The sequence below is a fragment of the Macrotis lagotis genome, chromosome X (genome assembly GCF_037893015.1).
Source record: "Macrotis lagotis isolate mMagLag1 chromosome X, bilby.v1.9.chrom.fasta, whole genome shotgun sequence".
Lineage (NCBI taxonomy): Eukaryota > Metazoa > Chordata > Mammalia > Peramelemorphia > Peramelidae > Macrotis > Macrotis lagotis.
In genome coordinates, this window is record NC_133666.1 from 355,151,850 (window position 1) to 355,170,065 (window position 18,216).

Here is an 18,216-nt window from a genome sequence, read left to right on the forward strand (position 1 = left end):
CTTAACTCAACCTATTTATTATAACCCTTTCTCATCTGTAAATATATTCTTTGGTCTTCCTCCCTCCTTGTTCATCCTATGAATATTTTCTTATATAGATGCTTTACTCCATCACTCAAGTATCATTATTCCTATCCAGCTTAGAAGTCCTAAGCCTGACAAGTCTTCTAACCCTGTACCAATGTACCAGATATTTACTTGTATTCACCACATACATAGTCCTGGAGACAGAAAAATGAAAATAACAATTCTAAAGGCTTCTTCCACATATCCACGGCTTTTAACTAAGCTTAGGGTTCAAATTACCTGACTTGGCTAATACAATCTCTAAACTGAATTCTCCCTCTTTAAGCCCTCTTTTTCTTCTACCCAGTCCCCAAAATGATTCTTTCTATACACTAATTACCAAGTAAATCTCCAAAAAGCAGTTCTGAACATATTATTCTTGTTCAGAATAGCTCCCCACTATCTCATGAATAACTTAGAATTTGAGAATTCAATTCCATAATCAGATTCATACACTTTTCTATTCTTATTTCCTATGACTTTTAACCTCTAGTCAAGTTATATTTACCATTTCTAATACAACTCTGGCTTTCCCACTTTCACACCTTCGCTCATACAGTTCCTTCTATCTGTAATACATTTGTCTCCATTCTTCAGTCCAGCTGAGATACAACTTGCTTCATAAAGTACAATCGAATTTTTCTAGTTGAAAGTATGTTTTTTAAGATATTTTTCTGTACAAAAGTTACAAAAAGGAACATTCAGGCTTGATGGTAGGAAAAAATACTAATATTTAGAACTATTCTGAGGTGGACTGAACTATCAAGAATTAATGGATTCCCTATCTTATTTTTTCTGGTATTATATTTGGAACACATTTAAATTTGTGAGGATAGAAAACATACTTTACTTTTCTTAGTATCTCCCTCATAGAGTGCCCAGTAAACATAAGACCTTCAAAAAAATACACTTAGCTTAATCTCAGTCCAAGTCTGATAATCCCACACAAGAATACAGACTTCAAAAGAAGGTTCTTCTTACCTAAAATCGTAGAAGTCTGCAAATTCCAGGGCAGCATCTCCCTCTGTGAAGAGTTTACAATGGCTTTTGTCATTCATGTGAGCCTGCACAGCTTCAGTAGAATAGAAGGATTTTCCTTTCTCATTGCACCACAAACAAATCTTTCCTACACCAACTTTCTCCCCTGGAAATGAACAACAATTTTGGGGAAAAAAATTACAAGGACCTTTTAGGATAACAGTTTTGAAATTTAACTGCAAGTCTAAAAGATAACAATTATATATGTGGTACTCACAAGCAACACATATTAAGAAGCTTAGTGAAAGAGAATTAAAAATCTATGTGAAACAAGAGTAAATCTGATGCATGTGAAAACAGAACATCTCACCATCCGTTGCCACCCAAGATGCTTTTTTGTTCAAGGGAAAATGACTGGACTTACCCAAATATTTAATCAGTCCCCTAAGATCAGAAAGGTATTCTATATCAGGGATAAAAAAGCTATGAAACTTTGTCATATGAGCCACATTCTTCATGAGTGAACTTGAGTGATGAGAACAAAACAAGCAGTCTGTTATAAGAATAGCTCCTGGAGATGGGTTTTCTGTAACTTCATCAGCCTCATCTTGCTCCTCAGCACCTTCAGAGTCCATATCTTCATCTGAATCAATATCTTCCCAATCTTCAAGTCAGAATAAAAATAAAGCCAGTTTTAGAAATGCAGTAATGAAAACTTTAATTATTATCTCTACTATTCATGAAAACAACTTAACACAATATATGTCTTTCAGACAGTCAGGTAGACCTGCATTCAAATACCCACTTCTAATATTTATTATCTGTGTAGCATTGAGCAAACCTCTATGTAACTCAGGCAATTCCCCAAGACATAATTAATAGATCATTCCCTTCCCCACACAGGTGTAAGCACAGACCTTTGTGTGAGTATACAAAGTATACATTCACTGAGGTAATTTACTTTATAAAAAATTGTATTTTATCTCATTTATTAATTGTATGATCCAAGTATATATAGCAAGACATTAGCAAATAAAACTTAAATTGCTCTGCATATGAAAAGCACTGTACCTTTCTTCATTTTAACAAGAATGATGAAACTATGAGAAAATGATATTTTTAAAACTCTTAGAACTTCCCAAAAGGTACTAAATAAAAATAATTAGCTCTATACAAATGTCAGTCCATGAAAAATAGTTATCCCAGTTTTCATTTGTATTGTACTTCATTTCATGGGTCAATATTACTATCCCACTCTTTTCCCCAACTCAAATGAAATGTTAGCTTATAGTTAATGAGGCTACAGTAGAAGGTTCAAATTCCATTTAGACTAATCATATTTGCAGAAAGAACAATTCTTGTATACCTAACCTCACTGACTGTTGAAAAGAACATTATTTCTCTGGTACATGATACTGACAATAAAGTGGACTGGGCTCAGATCAAACTTGCAACATATGGGGGGAAAAATTAATTCAAAGAACAGATCTTACTGAAGTGATTAGCAACAGTAATGTCATGAATGTTAAGAGAAATTTTGTTAAGTTGTTTCTGTGTGTCTAACTCTCCCTGACTCCAGCTAGGATGACCATGGTAAAGATACTGCAGTAGGTTTGCCATTTTCTTCAGTTCATTTTAGATAAGGAACTGAGACAAACAGGATTAAGTGACTTGCACGGGGTCACACAGATAGTGTCTGAGGTTGTAGTTGAACTCAGGTCCCCCTAACTCCAACTGTCCACTGTATCAACTAAATCCCCAAAGTGGTCACACAAACTCAACTTCCCCCATACTTGAGCAAACTCGGAGTAACCTATGTTGCTTCTTGTACCCTAAGCTGGTAAGTCTGGTGAAGCCTATGCGCCCTTTTTCACAAGAATGCCCTTAAATGAATAAAATGAAGTTATACAGAATTACAATGGAAACCAATCATATACAAAGTTATCAAAATATCCTTAAAAAAAAGTTTATATAGACTCCAGGTAATGTACTCCTTGTTTTTTTTTTCTTTTCTCTCCCCCACCAATGGAAATGTTGCCACCATCATAAAATTCTGAATTCTGCAAATTAACCCTAAAGGAAAGGAATTCTCTGGGACTAAGTTCATTACCATCACCTTCCATGTCCTCATCTTCCTCCTCACTCCCTCCCTGCTGCCTGGCTAACTTCTTGGCTTGTTGTTCAAACCACTGCAGTCGGGGTGCCTTCTCGGTGGGGTCTCGATCCTGGGGCTGGGGGCCACTGGCAGCCGCCACCCGGCTCTTGGGCGGCCCGAGGGCCGGGGCTACTTTCCGCGGGGACATGGACGGCTGGGCTTTGATGGCCTGCTGGATGGCCGAGTTCATGGCGTCCTTGTCCAGGCCGTCAGGGCCCAGCCCCTTCTCCAGGTTCTTCTCGTTTAACATCTCGACTTTCCTGCTGACGGCTCGGACCGCCTTCTTTTCCAAATCCAGGTGCCTGCGGGACTTGAGGTGGTTCTCGTAGGCGTTGAAGGTGGCAAACTTCTTGCTGCAGACCGTGCAGTACGTGGCGGTGCCTTTGCCCTCCTGCTCGGTCACGGCCCGCTGCGCCAGGACCCGCTCCTGGAAGTTCTCGGCCGTCACCGGGGCCATGTCGGCCACCTTGCGCTTCAGGTTGTAGCGGTGCCAGTCGCTCTTGTAGTGGGCGCGCTGGATGTCCGCGTCCTTGAACGCCACCCGGCAAGTGATGCACGTATAGGATGCCATCGCGCGGCGGGCTCGCCCCGTCCGGCCACTCGCTAGACCACGCCAACGCCGGGGAGCCGGCCAGCCAGCTCGCCACAGGCCTGAGCCCGGAACTTCCTGCTTCCGCCGGAAGTCGTTAGAGTCACACAGGAAGTCCTGCCTCCGGGCGGAAGTAATCACAGCCGGAGCGTAGCGGATTGGCCGGACGCGGTGCCGGACTGTGACGGTTGCTTTGTCCCCTGTCCTGTGCTTGTTCGTCGTTCATTCATCTCTTCTCCTGTTTTCGACCTATCGTGACCGATAAATGCAGCGTCAGCGCCCGAGTGACCGAATCGCCGAGAGTGTAAAAAGCCTGGAGAGCCTCCGGGCCTCCGCCCCCTGTGCTTGCACCATCAGGGGAGTACCGAGGCCTGGGTCCTGGCCGGCGGAGCACTAGCGCTGCGAGAGAACTTGGGCACGTTTTGTCAGCGCGCCTTAGTTTTATTTTGTTTTTGTTTTTTACCTTTTTCAGTGAGAAAGCATTCATTTTCTCTAAATACCTACCGCCTAGACAAGTGCTAGGAGCGGCTAGGTGGCCGGCCCTGGAGTCAGGAGGACCTGAGTTCAAATCCGACCTCAGACACTTAATAATTGCCTAGTTTTTGCCTTGGGCAAAACACTTAACTCCATTTGCCTTGCAAAAACCTAAAATTGCCAAAATAGTCCATATTCAAGCAAAACAAATACCTACAATTGAGCATGCCCCCAAAGAAAGAGGGAAAATTCATTTCTTTGTTCCTCTCCTCGACATTGGGGAAATCGGTTTATCTTCCCATGCTTCATTCTCATCTGTAAAATGAGTATAATAGGGGCAGCTAGGTGGCACAGTGGATAGAGCACCGGCCTTGGAGTCAGGAGTACCTGGGTTCAAATCCGACCTCAGACACTTAATAATTACCTAGCCGTGTGGCCTTGGGCAAGCCTCTTAACCCCATTGCCTTGAAAAATCTAAAAAAAAATGAGTATAATAGTATTTATAGTATAATATATAATATAGTATAAATATCATATGTAATATAGTATAAAAAATAGTATAGTAGTGCCAAAGGATTGTTCTGAGGAAAGTGTCTTGTGAGTTCATCGGTTTACATTACAAAACTCCCTCTGCTCATGCAGGTCGATACCTATCACACTTCTCTATAATTTCCAAAGGAGTTTCCTTAATAGCAAAATGATATCTGGAGTCTTAAGTGCCATTACTCTCAATTTTCTTGAAGAGGGTGGCACTGGCAAATGGCAGAGCATCAACTTTCTGACTTGAGGTCCAGTATTTTTCATCACCCAAGCTATTGCCATCAAAGCCATCAGAATTTTGGGATTTCATTTCACTGCTTACAGCATGGCAGCCTTGACTTTGTTTTCAGGTAGTCCAAGCATGGTGGTAGAAAAATGTTCTGCGATAATATTAATAGCCAGCATTTATATAGCTTAGGGCAGCTAGATGGCGCAGGGGATACAGTGTGGGCACGGAGTCAGGAAAACTACATGAATTCAGATGTAGCCTGAGACTGTGTGACCCTAGGCAAGTCACTTAAACCTGTTTGCTTCAGTTTCCTCATCTGTAAAATGAGCTGGAGAAGGAAAAAGCAAACCATTCCAGTGTCTCTACCAAGAAAATTCTCCAACAGGTCAGGAAGTGTCTGATGGGGCTGAAAAAAACAATTGAATAGTAAGTTATCTCCAGTATTTGGACCACTGTCTGGAACTTGGTAAGCACTTAATAAATGATTGACTAGCTGTATGACTATAGACAATATAACCTCCCTCTATCTCAGTTTCCACAAATGTAAAATGAAGCTAATAATAGTACCTATTAAAAGAGATTGCATAAGTGTTTTACAAATCTGAAAGCACTAAATAAATGCTATTGTCATAAGACTTATCTTCCCAAATCTAGAATGCAATTCTCTCTTAACCTTAGCTTAGAATTTCAAAGCTCAACTCAGTGCTGCCTTCCAAGGAACTGGAAGTACTTGAGCCAGTTTCTATCCTATGCCTATCCATCATTTTGAATATATTTTGAATTTAATATTTTATGTAACTTTTGAAGTTCCTCCAATAAAATGTTAGCTCCTTGAGCACAAAGACTTTAATTTTTTGCTTTTGTAGTCCTAGCCACAGTGCCTGACACATTATATATATTTAATAAATACTTTGGTGGCAGCTAGGTGACTAAGTGGCTAGAGTTTCAATTTGGAGCCAGGAAGACCTAATTTTGAACCCTACCTTAAACACAAGCTATATGACCATGAGCAAGTCTCTTAGCCTCTCAACTTATTTCCATGTCTGTAAAATTGGAAAAATGTTATCTTGCAGTATTATATAAAGGACTTTGCACATCTTAGAGGTCTACATATATTTAAATATTTTATTATCTTACAAGGTTGTTGTGAAGATCAAATGAAATGATACACAAAGCGTTTTGCCTAACATAAAGCTATTTAAATGCTAGTTATTTGTTGAATTGAGTTAGGAAAAAACTCTTCACAGGGTTTTCATTTTGAAGATAGTATCTCACTAAATGTGCTCCTAGGGGATTGGTCCAGTTTCCCTTGCCTTGAAAGAGTACAAAGGAGTCTTATCCAGAAGAGAAAGTGGCCACTGCTTCTGTTAACATTTGAGAGATTAGCTTGCTTTCTTACCTGCTTATATTTGTCAGGAACAGCTTCTATTTAAAATGGAAACAGACCACATGACAAGAATGAGTGTCTATTTATTAAAAAGGTTAAGTAACAGGCCAATATTTGCAAATTGGTGTTTGTAGTGATCTAAGACACTAGAATTGTAATGGAGAAGATCAGATTTATATCCTTGCACTGCTTACCTTGGAACCTTGAAAGATCAGTTCATCTCTCAAAGTGTTTCTTCATTTGTTAAAATGAGGGATTGAATTAAAATCTCTGATCCTCCATTGAGATCTGGCTCTTTGGGATGTGTTTGGATATGATCACAAAGAAAATAAAATGTTCTCCGGATAGGATAGTACAAAGAAGCATGTATAGGAAGTATACTGAAATTCATGTGTGGAGAAGTGTTTTCTTACAGAGAAGAGTCAAAAATAGAGCTCCACCTCACCCCCCAAATACAAAAGGTTTTATTTAGGAAAAAAATTGTTAGATGGCATGGTTCCATGAGGAGGAAAAAGAGATTATCTTCAACATGGCACCCAGAACTAGATATAATACTCCAGATGTGATCCGACCAGGGTGTGAGTCATCCTGGACACTAATACTATTAATGCAGCTTAATTTCTTCAAGAAATGTTTATCAGGCACCTCCTATGTTCAAGGCACTAATATATAAGTACTACTATAAGCAGCTAGGTAGCAGAGCACTGCCTGGGGTCAGGAAGACCTGAGTTCAAATCCAACCATAAGACATCACATTACACATATGCTTAAAACCGTTAATAGCACCTACTTGGAGAGTTATAAGAATCAAATGTTATTTGTAAATCACTTGGTACAGTACCTGGCACAAAGTAGATGTTTTAAGGATGTTTATTCTCAGGGGTGGCTAAGTGGTGCAGTCAATAGAGCACCGGCTCTGGAGTCAGGAGAACCTGAGTTCAAATCTGACCTCAGACACTTAATAATTACCTAGCTGTGTGGTCTTGAGCAAGCCACTTAACCCCATTGCCCTGCAAAAACCTAAAAAAATGTTTATTCTCTTTTTCCTACCTATTACAAAGATAAGGGAACCATTTACCTCTTCAAAGAACTTGCCATCTACAACTTGAGTGCATTTTTTGCTGATGTCTATTTTAATTGATGTTGAATTACAGTTTACCAAAAAACTGTAGATGTATTTCACTTTTTATTGCTCAGCTATATTTTCTTTATTCTGTCCCTATAGTTTTTCTGATCCAAGTGAAATCTATTGCAATAAATTGTTTGTGGTTTGCCCACTTCTTTTGCTCATTCCAATCCATGTTCCATTCAGCCCCAAAATGCTTTTCTCTAAAATGCAGATCCAATCATGTCATCCTACTGAATAAACTCTAGTGATTCCCTATTACCCCAGGATCAAATATAAACTACTTTGCTCGATATTCAAATTTGTTCATAACCCTCCTCTTTCCATTCTTGCCATGTTCTCTTTGATGGACTCCTTGTTCCTTCAACAACACTTCATCTCTTGCTCTGAAAATTTTCTCTGGCTGTGCTCCATGTCCTAGAATGCTCTCCTTCATCTTCTCTGCCTCCTGGTTTCTCTTGACTTCCTTCAAATTCCAACTAAAATCCTATCTTCTACAAGCTTTCCCAACCCCCCCAATTCTAGTGTTTCCTCTATTTCCCAAATTTCCTGCTTCTAATGTATGTGTATATTTGTTGTCTCCCCCATAACTGAGTTCCTTAAAAGCAGGGATTGTCTTTGGCCCCTTCTTGTAACCCCAGTGCTAAATACAGGGCCTGGCAATTGTAGGTTCTTAATGTTTATTAGCTGATTTTATTCTATATCCATTTCATCTCTATCTTCTCTCTCTTCAGAATCATTACTTTCCCCTTAAGCTCCTTCCTCTTTGCTTTAACCTCATATTGTCCTTGCTGCTCCTACTGAGCTGTCAGCCAGTTTTTCTCTCTTCACTATCAAACTCTTCCAACTTTTGGCCCACAGTTGATGCCATACATCCCTAAATCCATATAATGTGGGCTTTTGTTCCTCTACCAATGCCACAGAGATGCTGTTAGCTAAATTCAATCTCACCTCCATTTTTCAATTTTATTCTCAAAATTACCACCTCCCCTTCCCTTGTTTTGTCTGACTTTCAAATAATCTTGGTTCTTGACCTCCAGGTCACACTGCCTTAGTTGTCTATCCTCCATCTGTTTTGCCTTTGTACTTCAATGACTTGGTTGTTTCCTTAGGTGGAACATTTAGTTTGCACTACACAATTTGGCATCGAATAATATATATTGTATTCTTCAATTGTTTCTGAGTTCTTTTCATGAGCTTATTTTCTACTAAATATTTTTACTTCACACACCTTAGGATCCTCGAACTTATTTTATGTTCAACTGGGATAATGTATATAAAAGCACTTTGCAAACACCTACGTGCTCTACAAATGAGAAAGCTCATACTCGCTTGTTCCAGCACCTAAGTGTAAAGTGCTTAACAAAAATGTTTTCAAGAACACAGTATGTTATATCTCCTCCACAGTATTACTCAGCCCAGAGTAGTATAGGCAATCAGATGATGATTGATCACAATAGTATGCAATTAAACAACTTTACTGTATAAGAATAATAATGTTGGAATGCTCAATTCAGTGTTCATTCATGACTGCTGAGATTGATTAAAGGTGTGTCATTATTTTTAAGTAATTTGGAGATATGCCCTGACAGGATTTAAATTGATTTTCAAATCATTTTAATGGAAGCCAACTATAACAACATCTGTTCAAAACAAGCAGCTGAATAAGAACTGTTTTTATAGTCTGTGATATTCATTGAAATATCTTTTATTTTAATAATTAAATCTAGAATTAGGCTATATATTTTCAGGCACCAAGAAGGAAGACTGTCAACACTTGGCAATGAAAGAATCCACAATCTAAAAGCTAACTGGATTCTTAAGTCTACCATTATCAGTTGAATATATCAGAAGATATCATCTTCATAGTCTTGAAAAAATCCAAATATTAGTTCTAGGTAGTAGCTCAAAATAAAAATTTTTTTCATAAACATCTATTATCAGGTTCTTCTTAATTTTATTGGTGGGCAGAATGGTTACAACTTATTTTTGAAGATTTAAAAAAACATGTAATGAAAGATAAAAACTAACAGACATTTATTAAATGGTTTACAAACAATTGCTATCAATTATTCCATGTTTATAAAACAATTATGTTAAGTAAAGTGCTGCAAAGGATACTTCCATAAACAGTTTTAAGACATTTTGCAACCTCCAAAATTTCTGGTTATCTGGATATATGGAGTCTACAAGTGAGTAATAAATAAGGTACAATCATATTAAACTTGAATTGATGCTAAGGTATCTGTCACAGTGTTTGTTTCATAAATTTTAGTCCGAATAAACTGACTTCCAAGGATTTTCCTTAGCCTAAGGTTTTTCTTATTCAGTTAAAGGTGAATAATGTGCCCAAACTAAATAAAAATGGATTTTAATATTTCATAAAATTCTGTTCAATTATGGTAAATTGTCTTTTAGCCTTCCTTCATAAATATTCAAAAATAAAACCAAGTCAGCACATGAAAGGATGTATTTGTGTAAAGTCATGAAAATATTATCAGAGTTTTCATTTGAGTAGGCACTTGCATGTTGCCTTTATTTTAATGCTGAAAGGAAGACATAAAATTACATTGTGAAATAATAATGAATACCTTAGTGTTACACAGCATCTTTTGTCTGAGGAATTAACTTTTTCATTTGCTCTCACAATATCATGGTGAGGTAGAGTGGAGATAAGTACCAGAATCCTCATTTTATGGAAGAAGAAACTGAGGCACATGGGCAGTAAGTTGATTTACTTTAGACCATAATCTTAGACCCAGAACCCAGATTTGTTTTTTCCCCCATCTAGTTTAGGCTGGACTAACACAGTAGTGAAAAGGAGGGACAGGAATGCATAAATAGCTAATTCTTGGACCTTCTAGCTTTACCATTTATCATTAAATGGTAGTTTAGTCAAATCTCCCAGAATAATTCCACTCTCACCACTAATTACAGCAGGATAATTTGAGTGGTTCAGATCAGAAATGTAATTAAGATATCCCAGCCTGAATCCTCAAACTGCATGAAAGCAGATACAATTCCTAATTTAAATCTGTTTCTACCAAATGCCAAGCACAGCATCTCTGCACAAATGTTGGAAAAACGTTAGCATTAAAGCACAAACTTCTTAAACAAATGGTGCTTAATGTGAATGTCAAAGTTGTATAAGTTTATTTCTTTGACAAATATTTTTAAAAAACTCAAAAAAAATTTTAGCAGTCTGGGTATGTGATTTCACCCCCCCACACACACTTAAATGGAGGAGATGGAATTATTTAATCAAAATAAGATCCCTCAATTTTTTTATAACAAAAGTTTAATTTCATTAAAGAGCATTGCTTTTTCTCCCTCTTGTTACATGGCTGTAAAAAATGTTTATTCAACAGAGTAAGCATTATTAACTACCTATAACATTCAAGACTGTTGGGCAGACAAAGACCAAAAGAAAAAAAAAAAACCTCAACAGGTCATGCCCTCAAAGGAATTTACATTCTATTTACTGGGCCTCAGTTTCTTTATCTATAAAATGAAGAGACTGGACTAGATGACTTCTAAGATCTCTTTCAGCTCTAATAGTCTATAATTCTAAAAAGGTCCTTGGTGGGAGAAATTTATTTTTAAGTTAACAAGTGAAGGGAGGTCTTTCAAAATGGGAAGACAAGTCTTTTCTTCAAGGTCCAATTTAATCTTCTAACATAATAAACCACTTCTCTAACCTTATTTTATTTTAAAATACACAGTATATCATCATCTACACTGCATTATTTTATACTATTACTCAGACTGTTCTGCATAAAATTAGAGAACAATTACTCTAATACATTTAGAATCAAAAAGGTAGTACACCCGGTTCACTTAGACTGAATTCTTTTTGATTTGATAGGAAGATTTTAAAATATTTTTAAAGATATACAGGGGAAAGATACAATGCCATAGTATATTCTTATGATAAAGCATGTGAAGCAAGATCACTATGGGGAAAACTGCCTTTTTTTTATTTTCTTAATGTGCCAGAGGACACATACAAGTTCTCAAACACAAGGGCAAATGCACAATTGATTTACAACTATATCTCAAAACCAGAAAAAGAATTATATACAAAAAGCTTTGACAACTAATCTTTAATTATATGTTTCTCAGTTTTAATGTTTTGAGAAGAATTCTGCTTTGTTGGATAACATTATAATCACAATTATTTTTGAGCAAATAGCATTAAAGTGCACACTTGCTTACAATGCCACTGTTTAAAGACAGCTAGTATGTCTGATTTACTATACTTGCAATCCTGTTAACTTGTTTTCCCAAGTCAACTCCCACCCCACCCCAACCCCCTTTTAATTTATATTTTTTTAATATTTGCTACTTCAACCTTTCATTGTTTATCCATCACACAAGTCAACTCTTGACAATCTACTGTCAAACTTGTCCTCTCTATACTTTTATGATGACCTGAACTGTCTTATGGGCACACTAAGGGGAGAAAGGGAAAATCTGTATTTTTTCTCAACTGAGAAATTGAAATGGCTTATATATATTTTTGGACTTCCTGAACAAGAATCTTTTTATGAGGAAGCACACATGAATAAGGAAGCTGGAAACTATTACAATATTAACATATATTCATGTCCAGAAACTTTCACTGAATGGAATTAGGTTACAATTCCCCAAAACCATACAATTTGTCTAACAAATAATTTTCCTTTGTTCCAGAATGGGCAAGATAACAAAGGCACAGACTCACTTTGTACCAAAAAGGACTAGCAAACACAGCCTCTAGGCACCTACAGACACAAAAGCACAGTAACAACATTAGGAAATGTCAAAAGTCTTATGTAACTTTTCTCCCTACAACATTTGGCAAATTCAGTCTAGATTTTTAATACCTCAGAAAGAAAAAAAATAAATAAATAAGGTACAATACATTAAAATGTAGGATTACCTATAATTTTTCATTAGGAAGATAAGGCAGGTAAACAAAAGAAAAGAAAAATAGGCTTCCTAAAATGCTGGGGTTAAACTTCCTTTCTGAAGGTCCCAGGTGACCATGTTCATCTTTTAAAATGCCAGCAATATCAGGTATTTTTTGGTAATAGCTGACATGGTCCCTCAACCCTTCTTAAAGTTTCACATTAATAAAATGGCTTAATGTCTTTCTTTGTTCCTTAATAACAAATCTGTTCCTTATAACAAATTTAGTTAAAGATTATTAAAAAGTTTTGTAATATTTTGATAAATAAAAATCTATTTCAGAACCGAAATCATTAAGAAATTACATGTGTAGACTTAAAATGATAAATAAATACATTTCCAAACAAAGTGAATTCCTCTCTTGCTTAAGCTACCCTGACCAAGGGGTATTGGACTGAATAATTCTGCTTGGTGGCTGATGTTCACACACCATCACATAGACTGGAAAACTCCACAGTTTTAGGGCCTGTTTATCAACCAATGAAGGACATAAAAATATGTTCAACCTCTATCTGTATAGGAAGAAGGCCTGTTTATGATAAACATCCGCACTCATGAGATCCCTACCACAAGCATTTGACAAACTGAAAACTAAATACAACAGAAGTTTTGTCTGTTTACATTATGATCAGCATCTGCACAACATAGCAATACTTGCTTTTTGATGGCAATTGCTTTAGGAGCAGGCCACTTTACAAATCTATAAGCCTACAACTGCAAATATAACTTGGAAATGTATCAGCCTGTTTATGTAAAATCATTTTATTTTCCTAGTTAATTCCTTTTGATAGTGTTGTCCAAGTTCTTAAATTAAGAAAAAATAATGGGAGGATTCTTTTACATAAAAATTTAAAACTGTTTCAAAATACAGGAGGAAGGGATAGCATAAAGCTATTTATCCTATTTTTGCAAAACCTGTCTTTTCTCACTGCATCACAATAAACTGCTTTGCAGGCTTTAAAAATGATGAAGTATGATGAAAACGACAGAGAATACTTGGAGGGTTGTTATCACTCTAAAATTTGACCTTTTCCTTTTAAAGAAAATCTGCAACATTACTCTCTGATAACACAGTGGACATAGAATTCATTTCCATGCTACTAGGCCAAGGTATAATGATCAAAAACATTACATTTTCAGTTTCAGCTGATATATATCCAGTTAATTCACTGCAGAAGGGAAAATAGGACAACAAATCTAAAGTAATAGTTAAAGCTCACAGCTCATATAATTTTCTTTTTTTTTTCTTTTTGTTTGTTTTAAATTTTTTTGTGGTTTATTTCTGCTCTGTTGCAAGCTCTGATTCCCAAGTTAATGGCCTCCCAGCAGATTTGAAAGGAAGCCTGAAGATTTCTTTTGTTGTGGTTCTGCATCCTGGTCTTGTGTAAGTCCCAGTTCACTCTCGATCTGATCGAGCTCTGACTGGTCCAGTAGTTCAAAATCGTCACCTTCTTCTGTATCTGTGTCTTCCCCAGGGCTAGGAGCAGGCTGATAAAATGCTTTCTGTGCTCCCTGCTGCAACTGGTCTTTGATGGCAGCAGACATTGCAGCTACAATGACATCACCAGCAAGATTACCCATCAGTTGAATGGTTTGGTCACTGCTCAGAGGAAGAGTGAGACCAGCTGTTGACTGCCTCTCTTTGCTTTGTCTGTGACCACTATCCATCTGTTCTTTTTTTCTCTTGTACTGTATGGGCAAGCCAAGGCTCAGCTCATCTTCATCATTTGTTCCCATGCCATTTTCTAGAGATGGAAATTCTGAAATATCTCTGGAAAAAGCTTCCTCTTGTTCACTGGGTCGGTCGAGATCTATGAGATAAATAAGTGAGATAAACACATAAGAAATCTGAAATAAAATTCTTCAATGTAAAGAATGTTTTATTTTTAGTCTCAACCCTCAGGCAGTCTAACAAATCTGACTCAGCCTTCTCTGCATCATCACGGACCAGCAGAGATCTGAGACTGTACTGGATTTTCTAGATACATTACAGACTGAACCTTCCATCTCTACAAACTTTCCAAACTCAGATGACCCAGAGATCTAGAACAGCATGATAAAGCTAGGTAACATGGCATATATTTAATATATAATCAACTGGTTATGTTATGGCACACTGGCCAGTATCCTGATGGGATGGTTGAAATCAAAAGCACATCACATATCAAGTGGGTGATTTCTCTTATTCTGCTTTCCACTTATGATTGTGGCTGAATGTTAGCTTGTAACGTATCCGAGGAACTTTCATCCCCATGTGTGTTTCTTTTGAAGAAAATATAAAAGAAACCATTATCTACCTCAGCTCCATTTTCGTTACATGAATTTGTGGAGATACTCATCCCTGTGACTCTCCAGAAAATAAAGTTGACCTTGAATGGCTTATTTAGTCTTAGCTCCCACCTACAGGAATCTTAAAATTCTTTTCACAAAGGACGCAGTAGGCACTTAATATTTTTATCTTCAGACACATAATGAAAGTTAATTAGTCTTTTCATAACATAATAAATCAACAATCCACCACAAAACACTGAAACTATCTGGTATGTTAGCAATCACCTGATAAATATAAATATAGTAAAAATCAGTCCCTTAGAAAAATCAGTATCTTCCATTTTCAATGTTATTTTACAAGAAAGAAAAGTTCTTGTAAGCATCCTTAATGAGTGAATGGGGAAGGTATCATGCTGCAGTCTAAATAATTCTCCCTCCACTGATAGAGAAATCAAGCCTCTCTAATAACTCAGTAGATTGTCTTTAGTAATTGCTATGGTTAAAAAAAAAAAATCAGTCCATGGTCCTACAAGCACCAAGTAAATGAACTCCTACAAACTTGATCAGGCTAGTTCCTAATTTTCTAGTTTGCAAAGACCTGACTGAGTTGATGTTCCTCTTGCATAACCTTAGGGAATCTGAGGGTCACTCCATGCCATGACATGTATCAATGAACAATCAATAAGCAATCAGAGGTTTGGTAGAACTAGGACTAATATTGATAAGATTCTCCTCTATTATCTAATAATGGTCTTGGAACACAGATATTAAAGAAAACTGCTACAATGATATTAAGTGAATTTATCCAAAATTTATACAATTTATTTTACAATTTTTTATGTTAAATTTATATAAAAGCAACTAAATCTTTCATATTTTATATGAGGATATACAAAAAAGGAGGAGAAAGTAGTCTCTTATCATAACTACATTCAACTGTCTCTATTAAGTGAGGGAAAATTCTTCTCGAATATAGGTGGTGTGGTACACAAAATGGGAGCAATTTGATATAAAAGAAACAGGATTTGATGATAAAAGGACCTAATTTCAAATCCCACCTGTCATTGTATCATGTATCACCTTGGAGAAATCTAGGTTTCAGTTTCTCCATCTTAAACTCTCATAGGATCATTCATGTAGTCTATTCTATCTCTACATGAATGATCCTATGAGAGATCTGTTTGGTCTCCAAATATCCTTATATAAATGTTACAACAGAACATTAAGTATTGTGTGTAAAATTTTAATAGTTTCAGCTGTCAAAAAGTAATGGCATGTATTACATTAGGAGACAGCTAGGTGACCCAGTAGATAGAGGGTCAGGCCTGGAGTCAGAAAGACCTGAGTTCAGATCCAGACTCAGATGCTAATTTGCTGTATGACGTTGGGCAAGGTACTTAACCCCTATTTGCTAATTTCTTCAATAGTAAAATGGGGTTAACACAGTACTTACTTCCAAGGGTTGTGGTTTCAAGGATCAAATGAGCTATTTGTAAAGCACTTAGCACAGTGCCTATAGGTATTATATAAATGCTAGTTATCATCATCACCATCTTCAACATCATTATTATTGTTACATACCATCAGAAGTGTCTGTCTGTGGAGTATATCCATCGGATAGATTGAAAGTCCCATTATCAGTCCAAGACACTTCTGATATGTCTGTGTCAGACACAGATAGCTCTTTGGCAACAGTTGTAAGGCTAACCTGTGAAAATAGAAAAGTGAAATATTAAATTTTCACTCAAACCATCTTTTCTTGTGCAAAAACTAGCAAAAGTAATTGTGAGATAAAAATGACAAATTATTTAACAAATGTGTGTTTTCCTTATGGAGCTAAATCACCTCCCAGAAATACTGAAGTTCCACCATAACGAACATTCAACTTTTTTGCAGGTAAGTGAATTTTTCAAACAAATTCAAAAGAAAACAAATGAAAATTAAATAGAAAGTACCTTAGGACAAAGGGCTGAGAAGTCCAATTCACTGTCATCTTTTTGATTTTTTTCTTTATTTCCCTCTGTTGAGAAAAAAAAAAAATCACACACACACACACAAACAACACATCAGTTTCCTAACTTTACATCAAGTACTACATATCTTGTCTTCCATGGCTTCTCTTCATGCCTATCCCACATATCTCAAATACTCAAACACTTCCAAATCTTGAGTGTTTGCACAATAGGAACCTCATTTATGAGCAGAATAAGTTATTTATATAGGGAACTATCATTGGCTCAGAGAAGCTGAGTGGGAAGTCAGTTTTCCTGTTTCTTCTATTCTCTCCCCCTTGTTATGATTCTTTTCTATTCCATCTTACTTCTTTTTTGTAGGCTTTTACAACTCCATAATATCAACATCCCACTCTCAAATTAATGTAACTTACACTAAATAATTTAATCAAAAATAGCAAAATATAAAATGTTTAAACCTTTTACTACCACAGCACTCCCTATTTTAAACTCATTCATTTAACAAATGTAGACTAATGGGTAAAACATTTAGATGAGAGAGGAATTGTGGTGAGGAACACATAAAAACATAAGAAACTGTGCACAAGGAACTTGCTTTCCTGAGAATTTAGACTGAAAAAATCCCTTCAAGTTTCTAATTTAAATAAAATTTATCTACTTTTTGGAGCAATAGAAACAGTAGTTAGTACAAGACTTTTCTTACAGAGAAACTTCTTAAACCTAATTCAACAAATCTAATTCAATGATTCATGTATGTAGGTTTTATTTCATATGCAGAACCTCAATTTTTAATCTCACTTACCAGATCTTTCTCGCCTCTTTTGGTTAATATATTCTCCTATTCCAAAATCTAGTTTCAGCAGAAATGACTTGATCTTGCTGTATACTCTTTGTCCAAATTCATTGCACTTAAACAGTGGACACAAAAAGGCACAGAGTACTAAAAGAAACAAAGGAGAAAGAAAGCATTTCTTTTCAAGGGCTCAGAATTCTAGGAGTAAAAAAAAAGGCATTGAATGTTCCTTACTGTCAAATAAGTGTTTATTTCTTGGGAAAAGTACTGTGCAATGGACAGAATAGAAATTGAAAACACAAAATAATGAACTTATTTGACAAACAATGCAGCCTTTCAGTTTCCCTCTCTCATCTTCATCATCACCATTGTTACCATAGACAACTTTAACAATAAGCCTTTTTCAAAAGCTGGCAGTAAACCAGAGTTCTATCCATTCATGCCCTTGCAACCTGAAAGTTGTAAGCCAAGGGACTTGTATGTGAGCTATTTCATTTTCATGAAAAATAAAATTCAGTGTGATGTATTACAGGAATTGGGGGATGACCAGAGGAGGAGTTATATAGCTCTGTCACTTAATAGCTCCTTGCGTTCTTCATTGATAAAATGAGATATGTTGGTAGAGTAGATAGTCAATCTTGATCTAGTTCCTCTTACAAGTATTTTATTAAGCACTTAGAATGTG

The 18,216-nt window shown here is 36.5% G+C and overlaps 2 protein-coding genes across 5 annotated transcripts in view; both read right to left on the reverse strand.

Annotated features, from left to right (window-relative positions):
* The window catches only part of ZNF622 (zinc finger protein 622), a 29,290-nt gene extending 25,401 nt beyond the window's left edge, over positions 1 to 3,889 (reverse strand). Inside the window, exons 1-3 of one of the 2 annotated variants that reach the window (XM_074207557.1) lie at positions 3,161 to 3,889; positions 1,469 to 1,708; positions 1,048 to 1,210 (exon numbers count right to left, since the gene is read on the reverse strand). In XM_074207557.1, the coding sequence (XP_074063658.1) occupies positions 1,048 to 1,210; positions 1,469 to 1,708; positions 3,161 to 3,770 (1,013 nt within the window). In that variant the 5' untranslated portion in view covers positions 3,771 to 3,889. Of the gene's footprint in view, positions 1 to 1,047; positions 1,211 to 1,468; positions 1,709 to 3,154 lie in introns of both variants that reach the window. The other variant, XM_074207556.1, reaches the window with a different exon arrangement.
* Positions 3,890 to 11,406: 7,517 nt separating this feature from the next.
* Positions 11,407 to 18,216, reverse strand: part of RETREG1 (reticulophagy regulator 1) — a 173,011-nt gene continuing 166,201 nt past the window's right edge. For all 3 annotated transcript variants that reach the window (XM_074207558.1, XM_074207559.1, XM_074207560.1), the window contains 4 exons: positions 17,541 to 17,678; positions 16,721 to 16,785; positions 16,347 to 16,473; positions 11,407 to 14,305 (listed from right to left, as the gene is read on the reverse strand). In XM_074207558.1, the coding sequence (XP_074063659.1) occupies positions 13,806 to 14,305; positions 16,347 to 16,473; positions 16,721 to 16,785; positions 17,541 to 17,678 (830 nt within the window). In that variant the 3' untranslated portion in view covers positions 11,407 to 13,805. The remainder of the gene's footprint in view (positions 14,306 to 16,346; positions 16,474 to 16,720; positions 16,786 to 17,540; positions 17,679 to 18,216) is intronic.